The following is an 18,770-nucleotide window of genomic DNA, read 5'->3' as shown; positions in this document are numbered from 1 at the left end:
ACTTTCTAAATGAATTTAAATGTTATGAAAGAAAAAGTGGTGCTCTATGCAAACAAAATACATGCCTCCCTTACAACTTGTTTCGCAGCTCCAACGAAAGACACATGGACAAAATACCTTAAAAACTATCAGTTTGACCTTGACATTCTGCATGTATGGACTTAAGTAACACTTTGCAACTAACCATAACTCATATAATTTCTGCCTCATGTAATACATTAATCCTTTTAAGGGATTGAACATGGAAGTAATATGACCTTTGATCTCAGTTTTAAGACTGTTACCAGGTAGGCCTGCTACAGCCATTCTGTGAAATTTGTATCACGTAGTTGAAGAACACCAAGGATTAAAATACTTAATGCGCGAAATACTGCCTATATGACATTTGATCTACACGTATACCAGCTTGAACGACCTTCAAAAAAAAAAAAAAAAAAAAAAAAAAAAAAAAAAAGGCTGTTATACGATTACAAGGGAGTACAGTACAAAAAAAAAAAAAAAAAAAAAAAAAAAAAATATCCGTTCAAATTCAAAATGAATTTACCATAATTTATTTCGTAGTACGGTCAGATATATTCACACGCTGTCAAAACATGTTTGGATGTTTGGCAGTAAAACTAACGTTCCAACCGCGCCAAAGTATTAATTATTTTTTTACGTAAAACCACCGACTATTTTTCTGTCTAACCGTCTTTCGCCTACATTTAATCAGCAATTCCAAGATAGATAAAACAGCAATTGGAACCATTCTTTAAGAAATGAAATAAAAAAAATCTAGATTCAAAATCAGTGCCATGCCCAGGAACCCTTAGAACGATGCATAACTTAAATCACGAGCAACAGAAAAATCGTTGTCACTGAGTAAGTGAATCAAATACCATTATTTCAGATGGTATATACAAAATACAAGTTTAAAAAACAAAATTATTTTAAAGTGTAAATTATAAAAAGCCCGTGAAAAAGTTAAATAGCACTCACCAGAAAAAATATATTCACTACAACCAAAAACACTCTTGCGAGCGTCGATATACAACCCATCTCAATCACTCAGAGATATTCAGCCTAATTAAAATATAATTCCAGCAGTTTTGAGCTTTTCAGACAGATTTTTTCTGCTCAAACTTCCGCATTCAAAGCCGACGAAAAGCGTTGGTTACCTGTAAACAAACACAGTAGTATAAAATTTGATGATTTGAATAAAACAGTTTAGTCATAAATGAGATGAAAAGAGATGAATAAATAACATATTATGTTAAGGATGATTCGCACGTTTTTGTCTAACCGTAAATCAGGTATGTTTAAGGATGTTTCGCACGTTTCTTTCTCTTTTTTTTGTCTAACCGGAAGTCCTAGCTTAACGCAATTTTATTCGTCATTTACCGGGTGATACAAACGTTAAACATGACACAAATAAATAGCCACACGTATGTAAACATTTTTTCTAAAGATGTGATTAAGGCCTTATGGAAGTAGGCACGCCGACTCAATTTAGGGCATAGGACGGGTCACGGGTGTCAAAGCTATCAGGTAGTAGAAAACATTATATTTTTTTCTTGTCTTGCAGGTAGAAGTAAAAGAAAATGCCGTTTGATTTTAACTATGGGCAGATAACTGAAAAATAAGTACACAGAATAGGCCTGCTCAATTTATTTCATCATATTACAATAAATAGTAAAATTTAGAACTGGGTGATATTTTAACATTGTCTGGTTGTTTTTCTATATAAGAAAATATTATATAAATGAAGAAGATTTTTTTTTTCAAACCATTCTTGGAACAAATATTTTTATTGGTCGAAAATTTCGCACTTGTACCATGACGTTTAAAAATGGGGCTAATTCCATTTTCATTTTGCAAAATAAACACGATCTAACATTCAAACATGAAAACCAACCTTAACATTTTTTCAAATTTTTTTTGGCGAAACTTAACCTTATATGTCAATATACGTCGTTGATCTTAAAGCGATATGCATGCACATTTTCGTGGAAAAGATCCGTGTTATTGAACATGTTGAATAGATGAAACGAAGCAAAACTATTCAAACAGAAGAAGAGTAATTGCTGATCGACGAGTTTAATGTTTCAAAGTACAGATATCCGATTACTATTATATTGATAGGTTTGCATAATAAACAATAGCAATTATCTCCTGAAAAATCAGTTGATTTGTTTTGGATATATCACCGAATGACATTGTAAACTACACGCAACTACACCACAAGCAGGGGCGTAGGGACGAGTTGAGCATTAGGGCGGCGGAGGGGGTGGGTTTGGGAGGGGGTGTCCCCTTCCTATGAACGGGGTCCGGGGTGGCCCCTGGAAAATTTTGCATATAGCTAGAGTAAATGGTGCAATCTGGCGACTTCTTGGACTGCTCAGTATCTGTTGAACATACTCGTTTTCTTTTCGAGTTTTCACCCCTATTTACAGTTTACTATGTTTAAACACTGTAATGGCGGTACGATGTTAGATACGGACAATGTCTTGCCAGGGTAAAACCAGTAATGTCTAAGTAGGGATCGAGCACAAGACCCTAACTTAAAGGGGTAATCCAATCCTTATAGCATTTTAGTCATTAAATGGCATTATAAAGGTAAAACGCAGTTCACTGTTTTCTTGACAAGACACCATTTGCGGACAAACCATCCCTCACCCAACACATCACGTAAAAGTTACGGTGTTCCGTTTGGACAATCGTGACTTTTTATTTAATACTAAACCGCGATGCACGATGGTACGATGGCGAAAACGCGATGGCGCCATGGCACGATGATGAAACAATGATGGTACGATGGTGAAAACGCGATGGCACGATGATAAAATCGCGATGGTGCGATGGTACGATGGTGAAATGTCGATGTAATATCGCGTTTTCATCATCGTACCATCGCGTTTTCACCATCGTGTCATCGCGTTTTCATCATCGTACCAACGTATTTTCACCATCGTACCATCGCGTTATCACCATCGTACCATCGCATTTTCACCGTCGTACCATCGCCTTCCGGTGGTCATGCGCAGTGGTACAGTATATGTGTCAGTAAAATACAGGCTTGATACAATCTCATTTTCACATTGCACTATGTACCTTCTACATCCTAACAAGAATAAGCTGAGTTTGAATAATACCATGTGACTATTACACCCAGGTTTTTATTCACTTTCATGCATACATAAAATACATTTTAGGACGTGGCCTTGAAGATTTTACAGTTTTAATGAACTGTGCACTGAACATTTTGTAAAACAGAATCTAAATGGTAAATTTCTTCTCACAAAATACATTGAGATACATTCATCTATTGTTGTCAAAAATACAAGTGTACGGGCTTACGCATTTCTAACCGGGAGGCGATGGTACGATGGTGAAAACGCGATGGTACGATGGTGAAACCACGATGGTACGATGATGATAACGCGATGGCACGATGGTGAAAACGCGATGGTGCGATGGTGAAAACGCGATGGTACGATGGAGAAACGACGATGGTACGATAATGATAACGCGATGGCACGATGGTGAAAACACGATGGTACGATGGTGAAAGCGCGATGGCACGATGGTGAAAACGCGATGGTAGGATGGTGAAACCATGATGGTACGATGATGATAACGCGATGGCACGATGGTGAATACACGATGGTACGATGGTGAAAACGCGATGGCACGATGGTACGAGGACGCGATAGTACATCGACATTTCACCATCGTACCATCGTACCATCGTTGTTTCATCATTGTGCCATCGCGCCATCGCATTTTCATCATCGTACCATCGTCGTTTCTAAACTTAAAAAAAAAACAAAAACAATATCGGTATATCTACTTTAATCAAAACAAATAAAAATTACCTCACTTCTATAATTCCATGTTAAAAACGTACCAGTATTTGCGGAACTGCAGGAGCCTTTCTATTTTGAGAAGCAATCTTGTAGAAAGGAAATGACGTCAACGTAATAAGACGTCAATAACAAGCGTTAATATTTGGCGGAAAAACAACTAAAATTCTATTCAAAGGTGGATTTCATTTAAAAGCTTTTTCTAATGATTTTGTGTCTTTTCCTTTAAATATAATGAAGAAGTTCTTGATATATGATAACATACAAATTGCAAAGACAAGTAAAAAATAGATAGACTGACTGTTTGCAAAAAGGTGCTTTCCAGATTTTGTCTTTTTTTTTTATTTTAAAGATTTTTATTATACATAAATCTGAAGGTAAAGGATATATAAATAGAGTTTAAAGATCTTCTTATCAAATTGTTTTTTATTCATAGTGTTTGCCAAAAAAAAAAGGACACTTTCTTTAACATAAAATACACATGACGTTTTGACAGTATCAGACAGAAAATGAAATAGGTCAGAGACCACCAATTCAAAAAAGTACAGGGAAATTACTGGGAATGAAATAAGTGTTTACCTGGGAATAAGGTAATGTTTGTCCGTTCTGATAGGTCAGTCATGTAAACAAACCGAAGAAGTGATTTTTTTTTCAGAATGGAATTTTTCTTACTGCATTTACAGTATTTCATTAAACATTTTGACAATTTGCTACATTGCATGTGTATTGAAATTTTTTTTATCAAATGATTTTCTCCCGCCATGCCAATCATCGAATTACTTAAATAAAGTATCCGATGTAACTAATTGCAGAGTTGGAGCGGTCTTCTGTGCATGCCCGAAAGTGATTATCAGTTGTAGCGCACGGCAAAAATATGCATATTTTTGCATGTCCGCACGCACGCATAAAATACTGACTAAAGGTTAGGGTAAGTATCACCATGGTTACAGAATATATACATTTAAGATATTTTCGTTCAAATTTAGTTAATCTGGTATGTACCGGAGTCTGTAATTTATACCGGCTCTCCAAGTCTGCATTGAGTCACAGTCTACATTGCATATTTTTGCATGTCAGCACGCATGCATAAAATACTGACTAAAGGTTAAGGTTAGTGTCACCATGGTTACAGAATATATACATTTAAGATATATAGATGTTATGCGTATTTTATGTAAATTTAGTTAATCTGGTATGTACCGGAGTCTGTAATTTATACCGGCTCTCCAAGTCTGCATTGAGTCACAGTCTAACGTATCACTATTTATATGTTTACGTACGATAGTTTGGTGAAACTAAGATAGTTCTTGAAAAAATTGTGATTGGATATACATGTTTTCGATTTATGGAAGGCCGTACACGCCATAATGTTATAATGGAAGTCTAATGTTCTCTAACTGAAAGTGAAAGTGAGTTATGGAAATGTCCCAGAAATATGGATTTTGTTGAGTAAAGCAACAGACTTTGGACAGGACTGCATGCGAATATGTCCTTTTTTCAGTTAGCTTGGAGTCAACGGACAACTTTTAAACAAATACTTGAAACAAGCAGAATCGATTATATAAACAAACATTACTTCAATTTCGAACATGCATGCATTTTCTCACACAGAGATGAAAACATTCAAAATGAATGAGCGTAAATGTGATATTATCGCATTTAAACAACTTTCTAAGCAAATAATCCAAAAAGCATTAATCGATTACGCAAATATTGCTCTTATTTTTAAACGCGTTAGTCTCATAACATAATCTTTCAACGGCGAAGAAACAGTGCTACCGTATTTAATTTACTTTTTTTACCTAAAAGAACGAAGCACTATATAGCAGAAACGTGCTTTTATGTAGGGATAACGCATGTTTTTTCGTGTTATAACATCTGCAGAATCCCGAGGGATTGGTTGGCACCCGAGCCCGTTAGGGCGAGGGTACCAACGATTCCGAGGGATTCTGAAGATGTTATAACACGAAAAGAACATGCGCTAACGCTATTCTAGCATAAAACGCGTTAAAAACAGGAAAATGAATATATTGTCCCTCAACGTCATTGAATTTCCATGTATTTGACAAATACGCGGTAACATTTAATACTGTCTTATATACCAACTTTTTCATAGTATCCCTACAGTTTAAATATTTTCACTGTATAGTATTGTTTTTAATGTATTTTCTAACTTTCAAATAATATTAATAATTTTTGTAGAAGTTAAGAATATATCGGATCTATTTTCCAGCACTTTGATATTTTATTGCCGTTTTATTACCTCCCCTTATTACTGCTTCAAGGTTCCCTTTTCCGCCGTTTGACTGCATTTTGTCTTTAATCGTATTTTAATGAAAGTTTTTAATTTTTTGATTGTTTCTGTAATTATAATATGTGTGGTTAGCTTTTAAATTAATGTTAATTTACTATTTATATAATTATAAGTAGATCTATCGTTAATTCTCGCTTATGCTTCACATGTATACTTCAAAATTTGTCATGTAGATATGTTGGGTTTTATTTTTTTTCTCTACTTCATATTGAAGAAATATGTTTTCGATAAATACCCGCCGTATCATTATGATCCGTATCTATATGTACATTAATACAAACATATTCTATATTTGCGCTTTTTGTCACGTTGACGTTCGCGTCCAAACGGACGTGACGTCGTTTGTATTGTACGTTGTTATTTCTGACGAAGACATAAAGGTCGAAACTAGTCAAGAATGTGTTGTCTTGGTCATTTTAAATCCTTTTGATCTATTAACTAAATATAACCAAGATTTTGCATCCAGTATGACGGATCCACGCAACAACCTACAAAGTCGCATTAAAACAGATGAAATGTCGTCTTCATGAACAATTTCTGCAGAAGTGCATAAACAATGAAGTAATTCCAAAGGGTCTCCGACTGAAAATGAAGATCAACACAAGCTCAGGTTCTAAAGATCTCCAAACTTCTGTTGATAACCTTCTTAGGAAGGTTTCGCTAGATATCATGAAGAGAATCGTGGAGGACCAACAGCGTCACGCCTTGGACCTATCAAATACAATCGAAGAACAAAGGAAAATTGCGAGAAATCAACTTTCAGACGATCAATTGTTCGATGTTGAAACTGAAAATATCAGACAAAACAGAAAGAGAGAAAGAAACTGTTAAAGAGAGACATGAAAAGAAGCTGTCAATCCTATTAAAGGAAAGTGAGGTGCTTTCACAACCACTTCAAAGTAATGAATCTGAATCATCAGAATCAAACAAATCAGGCAGGGCACGTCGTAGAAAGAGTAATAAAAAGAAACCAAAACCAGCACCACGTAACTCAAGAAAAAATGATCCGAAGCCGCCCTCAGATAGAAATACTGAAAAATCGTCTTCAGCTGAGAAGAAATGTTCACCAAAAACTACGGAAGCGGCAACTCCAGAACCTACGACAGATAGAAATTCAAAAAACGAAAGAGCCCCGGGCACAAAAGCAACTTATGCAGAGGCCACACGGAACGGGGCGACAATAGCCCAGAATCAGCTGAATCAAACGCTACAAGACCTAACGAAACTGCTCAAAATAGTTGTCGAAAGGCAAACCGACGTTTCGTCAGGGCCAAAAATAAGAACGCATGGAGGAGAATCAAGAAGAGGAAAAACGGCCATTCAAAGAGGCAAGGCGACGGTAATTAATCTATCAAAAAGAAAATTATCCGATGCTGACTATATCCTGTTAGGTAAGGGACTTTCTTTTGTACCAAAACTTAAAAGCCACGACAAAGTTAAATTAGCAGAGGAAACATTTAGATTCTGTCGACGTTTGAGACTGAAAGAATATTTTTTTCAATAATAATAACAATAACGACCAAAATTATAAAGAAAAAACTTTCTTCAACAAAAAGCAGTCAACGTTCATTCCGAAGCAAGGTCGTGATGAATATCTTGATTTCTATATTGAGGCAATTCACCAGGAAATACTCCAGTCATCAAAACAGTCGAGATATTCAAATATCACAAAAGAAGAACTCTCTAGTTTACATTCTCTAGCGAATGACAGAGATATTGTAATAAAAAAGGCAGACAAATCGGCAAATATTGTGATAATGAACACTGATGAGTATCAACAGGAAGTACATAGACATCTCAACAATGACAAGTATTATGAAAAACTTGATAGCAATATTGCTGAAACAGTGAAACGTAATGTATGTGAATGTATGGAAGAAATTTCCGAATGTGAAGAATTTTTGAAAGAGGAATTTGACACTTTTCCAGAAAAGATACGTATACCCCATTTTTACATTTTACCCAAACTACATAAATGTAAAGATAATTCGTTGCATTAGGATATCCAGGTAGGCCTATAGTATCTGCATGCAATTCCCCTACTGATAACATATCTAAATATCTAGACTATGTATTGCAACCACATATGCAATCATTACCTTCGTATGTCAAAGATACTACGGATTTCCTTTCAAAACTTAAGAACTGCAGTTTATCATCCAACAGTTATTTGGTGACTTTGGATGTAACCTCTCTATATACGAACATTCCACATGATGAGGGTATTGAAGCCTGCAGATTTTTCTTAAACAGGGACAAGAGTCTGTCTGATACTAGTTTGTCCGTAGAAAGTATATGTAAACTTATTGAACTTACACTTAAGAATAACCATTTTCAATTCAATGGTGATAATTACATTCAAACAATGGGGACGGCCATGGGCAGTCCGTTCGCCCCTACCTATGCATCATTGTTCATGGGTAAGTTAGAGCAAGACTTTTTACAAAGCCAGCAGCTGAAACCTACATTGTGGCTTCGATTTCTGGATGATGTTTTCATGATCTGGGATCATTCACTCGACGAACTGAATAGCTTTGTTAAAGCCCTTAATGAATTACATAGCTCTATTAAATTCACGTATGAAATTTCAACGAAACATGTGTCATTCCTGGATGTTGATCTTACGAAAGATACCAGTAATAACATATGCACCAATGTACATGTTAAAAATACTAACATCCATCAGTACCTTCTCTACTCCTCTAATCATCCAAAGACTTGTAAAGACGGTATTCCCTACAGTCAGGCTAAGCGATATCGTCGTATTATATCTGACGATAATCAATTTGCTAAATCTCTGGACACTCTACGTGAATTTTTCAAATCCAGAAATTACCCAGACAGTGTAATAGATGCTGCATTTAACAAGATGCATAATGTTACACAAGACGAAGCTCTGAAATACAATAACAATTCTGATCAGGTTGATATTGTGCCTTTTGTTACTGAATATAATCCCTCCCTCCCTAACATTGCTAGTATCATACATAAATACTGGGATTTATTTAAACTATCGCCAAATGTCTCAGTCCAACAGTTGCATTCCTCAAGACCCGTGTTAGCATACAAACGTGATAAAAATCTTAAAGACTTCCTTGTAAAGTCTAGATATTCTGCAATGCCCCCTACCCCCATCAGCGCCCGTTCCAGCAAATGCTACCGACCTAGATGTACACATTGTAGCAAGATAGTAGAAACTGATGAATTCGTTAGTTCTTCTAATTCTTCTATGTATAAACTTAGATTTAATACAGACTGCACATCATCAAATGTCATTTATGTCATAACTTGTAAAAAGTGCAACATGCAATATGTGGGTCAAACACGACAACAGGTTTCTAAACGTATGAACAGTCATAAATTTGACATTAACAATTTCAGCGATCCAGCATATGCTAGCAGTGTGGCTGCCCATTTCAACAGTACTCATCACAATTTAGATGATTTCAGTTTTTTACCAATTGACATTGTCGTTAATGATTTAGATAGATTATAGCCCCTTCTCAAATTATATGCATGCTTTACATTCCATTGCCAGAACGAGGCTGAGATGGGTCAGTTGTAAACATTATCTCAGAGCAGTATTACTGCTTCCAGTGTTAAAGTACACTGTTTATGATAAGATAGGAAAACACACAAAGTTTAATAATAATTTACTTTTAATGTGTTCCAAAGAGTATTTCAAATGACTGATGTTATTTTAATCCGAGTTTTTATAAATTTTCCAAAGATGAATTGGGTAGTTAAAATCAGGCGAGATGTGTGTCAGTGAGTGATTTCCAGGTATATAAATATTCATTATAATCACATTTTTTGTTTGCAGTCAAATAAATTTTATCAAAAATACACAAACTTCATTAAAGAAGGTTATTAGAGTAAATAGTATATTTGCTAGTAAAATGCATTTCCAATTTTACCATATTTATTCTTTATATCATAGATTTCTGTTGTTGATTTCTGAACAGATCTCTAAGTCAGCAGTTGTTTGTTCCTAGCACTTCAAAAATGAAAATTATACAGGCTGACCACAACTTAAACCAAGACGAATTCCAAAAAAGAACACTTAGTCTAATAGTTAGAAAAATAAAATAATTGCTGACATTATGTTTTGTATTGTACTTCAGTCATTTCAGTTTTCAGAAATGAAGGAGGCTGTTTTCAATTTCCTTAATTTATTTATTTTCTGACAAAAAGTGTGAAACAATGGATAGTACAAAAGAACCATCTACAACTGGAGGAAGAACATTGACAGCAGTCCTACTTTATGTTGAACAAGGACCGGAAATATCAACACTGAAGGACTGGAGCTGCGCTAGAAAAATTAAGAGTGTATTGCTTTAGCCAGCCAACTTAAAACATTTAAACTTAAATGCTTTGTTATTTCTCCACAATTGTTGAGTTTGTTTTTCACTGTAGTCCAGCCAATCTGGTTTCTATATGATGGTCATTTCTTTTCCCTGAATTTAACTTGAAGGTATTTGATCTTTAATAGCCCAAGTGGAGGGACCTCTAGTCGGATCATAGACCTGTCTGTCTGGACTTGTATCTAACCAGGGTGCCCTAAAACTGACAACCAAATAAGGGTTTTTAAATGGTTTTCACAGACTTAAACATACCTTTTGGCTGCTATTGGTACATAAGCTAGCCTGTGTTGGTGTCACTTAAGATATATGAAATAATATGGTTAGGAAAGAATCTGACTGCTCTGAACAAACTTTACCATGTAAACAACTTACTAGCCCCAATAGTACAAGCAATCAGTGTTTATAATCAAACTTAAAAGCTGGCCACTTCTACAGCTGCATAAATTGACCAATTAGTTACAGTTTTAGAGATAAGATGTGTATTGATGATTTAGTTTCATACAGGTAAACAAGCTGAAAAACAACAACAACAAAAGTATAGATATTTGATCTTACTTTGCAAATAGTGTATGTAGCTTTCACTAAAATATTCATAAAAATTCTTTAGAAGAGAACTTGTAAGTTCCAATATAATCTTCAGCAGAAAAAAAAGTTATATTAGGGATTAAACTGGTATATATCACTATCACTATAGTAGCTGCCATTCTGCTTATCAGCAATGTTTACAACTGACCCATCTCAGCCTCGCTCTGGGAATCTCATTCAATATTCATGAGATAATATTAAGAAGGGCCTATTACGTGAAACGTCCTGGATTCACCGGTTAAATACCGTGCACCCATCTGGCATGAACACCAGCGTATTGTTTACTGTGTGAATACAGTTAACGAGTAACATTTAATACTGTCTTATATACCAACTTTTTCATAGTATCCCTACAGCTTAAATATTTTCACTGTATAGTATTGTTTTTAATGTATTTTCTAACTTTCAAATAATATTAATAATTTTTGTAGAAGTTAAGAATATATCGGATCTATTTTCCAGCACTTTGATATTTTATTGCCGTTTTATTACCTCCCCTTATTACTGCTTCAAGGTTCCCTTTTCCGCCGTTTGACTTCATTTGGTCTTTAATCGTATTTTAATGAAAGTTTTTAATTTTTTGATTGTTTCTGTAATTATAATATGTGTGGTTAGCTTTTAAATTAATGTTAATTTACTATTTATATAATTATAAGTAGATCTATCGTTAATTCTCGCTTATGCTTCACATGTATACTTCAAAATTTGTCATGTAGATATGTTGGGTTTTATTTTTTTTCTCTACTTCATATTGAAGAAATATGTTTTCGATAAATACCCGCCGTATCATTATGATCCGTATCTATATGTACATTAATACAAACATATTCTATATTTGCGCTTTTTGTCACGTTGACGTTCGCGTCCAAACGGACGTGACGTCGTTTGTATTGTACGTTGTTATTTCTGACGAAGACATAATGGTCGAAACTAGTCAAGAATGTGTGGTCTTGGTCATTTTAAATCCTTTTGATCCATGAAATTTGCGGTAAAGTCTACGTTGTTTTGTCACTGACGTCATTTCATTTTGAATTATCCGTTTTGGGGCCGTAATGCGTTTACGCTCTGCCATGGAACGTGCATATATAAAAAGGTGTTATAACAGCACGTGAGTGCGAGAATCTCTCTGTTAACACACGTTTTCTCTCCTGTTAAAACACTCCCGAAAAGTGACAAAAACAGCAGTTTTATGCTAGAATAAATTTAAACACTCCGAATAGATAAAAATGTGCATAAAACATAACCACGCCCAGTGAGATACCATTAAAACACGCTTTTGCTATTTCTTTCGTCGATTCGACACACCCAGATATGCTTAGCAGACCTCAAAGGACAAATAATTGCCTTTTCGTTAGAAATTTGTAGTTCTAATATGAAAAATCCATGCACAGTTACGTTAAAACACGAAAATCTGACGTCACTTTGACGTATTATTTGACGCCATACTGGCGCCAAGAAAGAGGGCTACTACATGTGATCTACCATTTCATATAAAAGACGTTTCAGAATCGAAATGATATAACAGAATGGTGTTACACTTAATTCACATACACTGTATATAATAGGTTATTAGGCGCAAAAAGAATTCATTAGACGTCTACGCACTCATAAGTTATTCCGCGAGACGTATTACTACCCGTATTTCAAAACTATTAAAACACGGTTACGTGTTGATGTCCCGTCAATCTACTATATTTTGCGCCATACGTGCGCTATGAAATAGTGCGTCATTTTCCCCCCAAGACATATTAGAGTCGGATTAATATAACTGGGGCTATAGTTATTTAAGTTCTTAATGTTTGATCTTAAAGGGCTTAAAAACGTTGCAATACTAATTAAAATGGTTCTTATGTTACTTTTTTATGTAATATTGAAGACATACTTTTGTTTTTGTTTTAGCACAATGTTAACAAATACTTGAAACTCTCCATAATCAGTGATTTCCAAATATATTTACTTGACATTACTTAAAGATCTCAACACTTTTAAAATAAAGGAGTTTTTAAATAGAAGTACGTGTATAGGCTTTTGGCACACCTGTAAACATCCACTTAGCGCAACGAGAAATGACAAAATTGTAGAGGAGGAAGGCAATTAACTATTTTAAGATTGTTTATCATCGGTTTATCGCTAAAATTGCTGAATATCAGTATTCATAAATTCATGAATCGGATATTTATAGCATCAGTTCTAGATCATATTTTATGCTATGATTTCCAACTTTAAAAGTTATAATACATGGTAGAACATAAGACATTCAGGTTTAAAGGTATACTAGACCCAGATTTCATATCTGAAAATATGAACAAATACTTCTAAAGTTTTGGTAAACATAAAATTTACGTTTATTTTATATGTATTAACAGTACCGTGCAAAATGTTTAAAAGTAGTTCTCATTTAATACTTGTAAAAGCTATGCAAATTATAAAGGTGTACTACACTAAAATGAACTGGAAGTTGTTTTAACAATCGACTAGTACCGAATGACATTTAATTATGAATGTAATTGTAGATACATAATTAATTTGTACATTTAGTAATGTTAAAAACATTTGAATAGGTTGTCGGCATTGAATATCTTTAAGAATTCATTAACAGGAATAAAGAAAAAAATCATTATGGCTATCGGCTATCTGCAAAAACCTGATAACCACGAGGCTATAGATTTTTTGTGGAATGTTATTTGAAACAAATATAAAGTAATCATTTCGAGGCGAGTACCTGCAATATTTAATCCTATCGGCTATCAGATCCGCACAAATGCTTTACTTTCATCAATCTGTTTTATTAGAATTATACCCGGAAACGTGCGATGTTATTCTTGGAAACGTACTGTACTCTGAGAAAAACGATCAAGGACTACCCTAGCGGAAAACCGGTACCAGTGGTTTGTGTAACGAGAACATATTCCATAGGTTTTATAGTAAGAGCTGATCGTTGAAGATGTTGAAAGTTTAATCTTTGTTAAAAAGGGCAAAGGTGCAGTCGGAATGGTGGCCGCATACCTTGGCCCCGTATATATATATGTAAGAAGTATTGGGAGGAAGAGAGGGCAATACACTTTGCCGCTGTTTGTACAATGTAAGAAGTGTGAGCGTGTGTGTATGTAGGGAGTGGGGGTTGTAGATCCATTCACCCATCTATCAATCTATCTAATGGCTTCCTATAATTTACCCTCTCAGACACTGATACATACTTCCTCTCAAAGATAAATTTCTTTGAAGTAAATTTTCTTTCAATGAAGTAACGCTGTTGAACAGTCATCAGCAGGACACACTTTTTTTACAAGGTATCCTAACATTTAGTACAGAGTTACGGTTTCTGAAAATCTTTTGAAATTCATTCACTAGCCAAACAGAGGTTTTAAAAGGGAAGATAATTCAAACTTTAAATTATAATGTAAAGAAAAATGTGTGTGTATTTGGCATAATGGACGCAGCGGCCTAGTAGTAGCACTGTCTTGGTATAAAACCTGGGGTCGTAAGATTCCTCCAGCTAAAATTGATACTGTTCACATAAGGATCTCTTGTGTATATGTTTTACCTCTGGCACGCTAGAGAACATGTGATGTTTTGTATCATACAGCTGAAAGTCGAATTTTAGGTGTCCCCTAAATAAGTTATAGCTGCCGACTAATAATAAGACTAAATACACACACAGTGCTATATGCGCTCTTTTACTTCTTAAATATTGCAAATGTGTCGACCTCTAAATTTTAGTTAATGCTAATTTATTTTAGCTCGATTATTGTAAACTCTCTCGAGTACTGGTGTCATATGAGAAGTCATGGTCGTGACTCCAGTGGGGCTCGAATCCACAACACCTGGATTTAGCGGCCGACACCTTATCCACCAGACCACCGCTATAAATATCGATATTGCACACTTGTGCAAAGAAATTAGTGGGATGTACCAACACTCTTTTAAATTCTTAAAGGGAAAGGCAACGTTGTTCTTATGTTAATTTCATAATTTCTGAAAGCATTTAAAGAAGTGAAAGAATTTTCAAAATCGGATAGCTTAGTTCCAATTCTTCATAAAATTTGAAAAATCTAGACAGACCGGACAAAAGTACCAAACTTTGCACGGAGGTAGTTTGGACCAATATAAGACTTTTGGCTGTAAGGGCCAAGGTCACAGCTCTTTGGAATTCTATTTTTAGAACATTCAAAATGGCCGCCATTGAAACAGATAGCTATTTTAGTAAAAGTTAGTTTTTATCTTATTCTTGATACAATTATGTGTAAACTGATTCATACCTACTCTTAGAGTTGAAGTGATACATTTGCAGGAAGTGATGTCAATTTTCACGTCTGTCTGTCTGTAAATCCGTCTGTCTGTACGTTAAAAATGCCGTTTATAAACAGTATACTTGTGGTTATAACTATAAGATGAGCCCCGTAATGTGCAGCTTGACTTTAATTATGTATTGGTGCAGCTGAAAAAAAGTGTTTGACCAACTTTTTGGTGAAGCATGTTATTATTTGTTCCGTCCGTCTGTCCGTCCGTCCGTCGCAAAATTCATATATCTCAGAACAGCTGTTTTGGCTAAATCTGAAGGTTTTTTTAAGAGTTTTGAAATTATCTTTTACTATAAATTGTTAAATGCCTATTGCTTTTTGTAATATTGAAGTGACTGTTCCTGAAATACCCTGTTAAAAATGCCAAAAAAAAAAAAAGGAAAATGTTTTGAAACGATTTGTTTTAACTGCTTAAATGGCTATTATGGTTTCGTTTATTATGTGACTGCCGCATGTGCTGTTATGAACATAAAATATTTTAATAACTTGTTAAATCTTATTTGTGATACTTTATTAATGACATTATTTTTCAAAGGTATTTATAGTATGATTCACAAAGTATAAAGTAATACTGAGTCCATTCTTTTTTATTACCTCCCTTTTATGTAAAAGGATAAATACATGTGCAGTACTGAAAGAAGTGCATTTCCAATCACGTAATTATGCATATTCTCTTTGTTTTTGAGAGTTGTTGTATCGGATTTTAACATTATGGAATTTTAACACAGTGCGTGACAAAATATCCTACTGAAAAGTACTTTAGGCATGTTGAACAAGTGTTAAAGATGGTTTAGGGAAACATTTTCTTAATCTCTATTCAAAATCATGTTTGATACATATACCTATTTGTTAATGTCTTGTATAGAGAGCACCATTTGCTACATGTACCTATATATCTATAACAAATGGTTATCTTATGGCAACGTTTTTAATGCATTCTAGGGGTTATTTAAAGGTTAGAGAGTTCGGTGTAAGGTCATTTCATAGAATTATTAACTGCAAATTGCTTTATTAATCAATGTAATGATGATTATTGTAAACACTTATGTATTGTACCTGTTGAGAAAGAATGCTATGCTTATAAATGAATTATGTATAGATCAATCATTAATTTAAGTAGACCTATATCTGAAGTAAATTAGCTAATTGCCCGAACAATGCCATTTTAAGCCAGTGTGATGAAAACATACTAAATTAACATTGAAGATAAAGGGAAAATAATTTCTCCCATTTCTTTTATTGCTGATGCAGATAGTGTATGCTGCTTTCAATCTATTAAGACATGTTGTCGTCGTTTAAGAAGGAATTGAGGTTATTAATCTAAGTGGGACATTTCTAAGTATTTAAAAGGCAAGACATGTATGCTGCAATCAAGGCTTTGATTGTTTCATTATGCTTTACAATTTTGTTGCATAGTATTTCCATTTATTCATAAGGAATATGTCATAAAGGTGCATATACCTGATATAATTTGTAGTGAAATTGCATAATTATTTGGGAGCTTTTAGTTATAAATGTCAGCATTTTATATCTATCTAATTATATCTCCTTTTGACTTTTAATCACCATTCAGAAGAGAATGTCTAAATAAAAGAAGAGGCTTTTTAAAATAAAAAATAAATCATTATATTCACAAAATTCATGTGCATACATCTAGTCCATCTCTTTTCTATATGAATATCTATAGCTTTTTAGTTTATACTAATTTATCTTTAAGCTCAATTGTGATGAAAGCTAAAGCTTATCTGAACCACACTCGAATCCTTTTCCTGGAAAATCGAGTACTGGTGTCATTTGAGAAGGCTTGGTTATGATCCATGTCGGTATCAAACTCTGGGTTGAGCAGCCGACACATTAAACTCTAGACAACCGCTTCCCTTACCTATAGTTTCTTAACGAGTGACTTATCCCAACAAAAATGTTCTAGTACCAGAAGGCTCTGGCGTGACCGGGATAAACATGAAAAGTATCAAACCAGAAGACGTCGGTTTGATGATTTGAACAGAAAAATGTCCTGTGTGGTCAAAGCTTTCAGTTGCAAGTAAGGTTAAATTGTTTGAGGTAACTATTTGTTTCATGCAAAAGAAGAAGTAAGGGTGCATATAAATCATGTAAACACCTCTAAATGATAAATTACAACAATAATCCAGTAAATAAAGACATAATCATTAAAGAAACGTTTTAACTTTCCCATTACAATAAAGCTTTTCAAGATACATGCATATAGATATGATCAAATATTGATACTTAGCTATATCAAAATAAAACTATTTGAATATAGAGATTTTATGTAAATATATGTAATATGTGTCTATTATGGAAATTACAAAGCTTATAACAAAGCTTATTTAGTCGCCGTAATGACCTAGAGTTGTGTGAATGCGATGCTAAAACTACCAAAAACAAAAGAGCAAACCTTATTATTAGATACATGTATATGATGCAAAAGAACCATAAATGAAAATGAACTATGTCTCCCAATATAGCTTTATTTCAATAGAAGGATGAATGAAACTGGCATCTGCATGTCATCTGAGGCCCTAGCGGACATGAAATGCTGCCTTTATATCATTTGGTCTACAATGTTCAACAGTAATATAAATGTGATGTTGCGTTCCACATGAGGTCTCATTATGACTACAAATACAGAGTGGACAACGATTTTGCGATAGACAGACAGACAGACAGACAGAAAGACAGACGGACGAACAAAACAAAATGGAACATATCTTCTACAAAAATTAGTCGTTACACATATTTATCACTTCTAGATCAATCGAGATCAAACAGCGCGTCACAGGGCTTATGATGCATACACGTAAAGGCGTATGGTTTTAAAAAAGATGACATTTTTAACGTACGTACGGACGAATATACAGACTTACCGTTATATAGCATGACCTAACTTTATGCAAATATATCACTTGACCCTAACAGTAAATATAATTAGTTTACACATAAATATGTATAAAGAATAAGATAAAATTTAACTTTTACTAAAATAGCTATTTGTTTTAATTTCGAATGTTCTAAAAATAGAATTCCAAAGAGCTGTGACCTTGGCCCTTACAGCCAAAAGTCTTATAGTGCCCCAAGCTAATGTTGTGACCTTTGCCCTTACTGCCAAAAGTCTTATATTGTCCCAAGCTACCGTGGTCTCGGTATGACTAAAATACAGAGCGGACACGATTTTGTGACAGACAGACAAACAGACAGACGAACGAAACAAAATGGAACATATCTTCTACAAAGAAATTAGTCTTTACACATATTTATCACCTCTAGATCAATCGTGATCAAGCAGCACATTATAGGGCTCATGGTGTATGTTTGTAAAATCTTACGGTTTTTAAAAAAAAAAAAT

General features: G+C 34.3%; 2 protein-coding genes across 7 annotated transcripts in view; one reads left to right on the top strand and one right to left on the bottom strand.

Moving 5' to 3' along the window:
* Positions 1 to 18,770, bottom strand: part of LOC123560911 (tetraspanin-8-like) — a 39,734-nt gene that overhangs the window by 14,971 nt on the left and 5,993 nt on the right. For 2 of the 6 annotated variants that reach the window (XM_053552393.1, XM_053552391.1), the window contains exon 2: positions 979 to 1,157. In XM_053552393.1, the coding sequence (XP_053408368.1) occupies positions 979 to 1,038 (60 nt within the window). In that variant the 5' untranslated portion in view covers positions 1,039 to 1,157. Of the gene's footprint in view, positions 1 to 978; positions 1,290 to 3,854; positions 3,943 to 18,770 lie in introns of those variants that run through there. The other 4 variants (XM_053552394.1, XM_053552392.1, XM_053552395.1 and 1 more) reach the window with 4 other exon arrangements.
* LOC123535916 (uncharacterized) lies at positions 8,522 to 10,497 on the top strand. Its single transcript, XM_053516797.1, has 2 exons — positions 8,522 to 9,364; positions 10,351 to 10,497. Exons 1-2 carry the CDS (start codon positions 8,522 to 8,524, stop codon positions 10,495 to 10,497), a joined length of 990 nt encoding a protein of 329 aa, XP_053372772.1.

Source organism: Mercenaria mercenaria, chromosome 10 (genome assembly GCF_021730395.1).
Source record: "Mercenaria mercenaria strain notata chromosome 10, MADL_Memer_1, whole genome shotgun sequence".
Lineage (NCBI taxonomy): Eukaryota > Metazoa > Mollusca > Bivalvia > Venerida > Veneridae > Mercenaria > Mercenaria mercenaria.
This window is presented reverse-complemented; position numbering and strand designations above follow the sequence as displayed.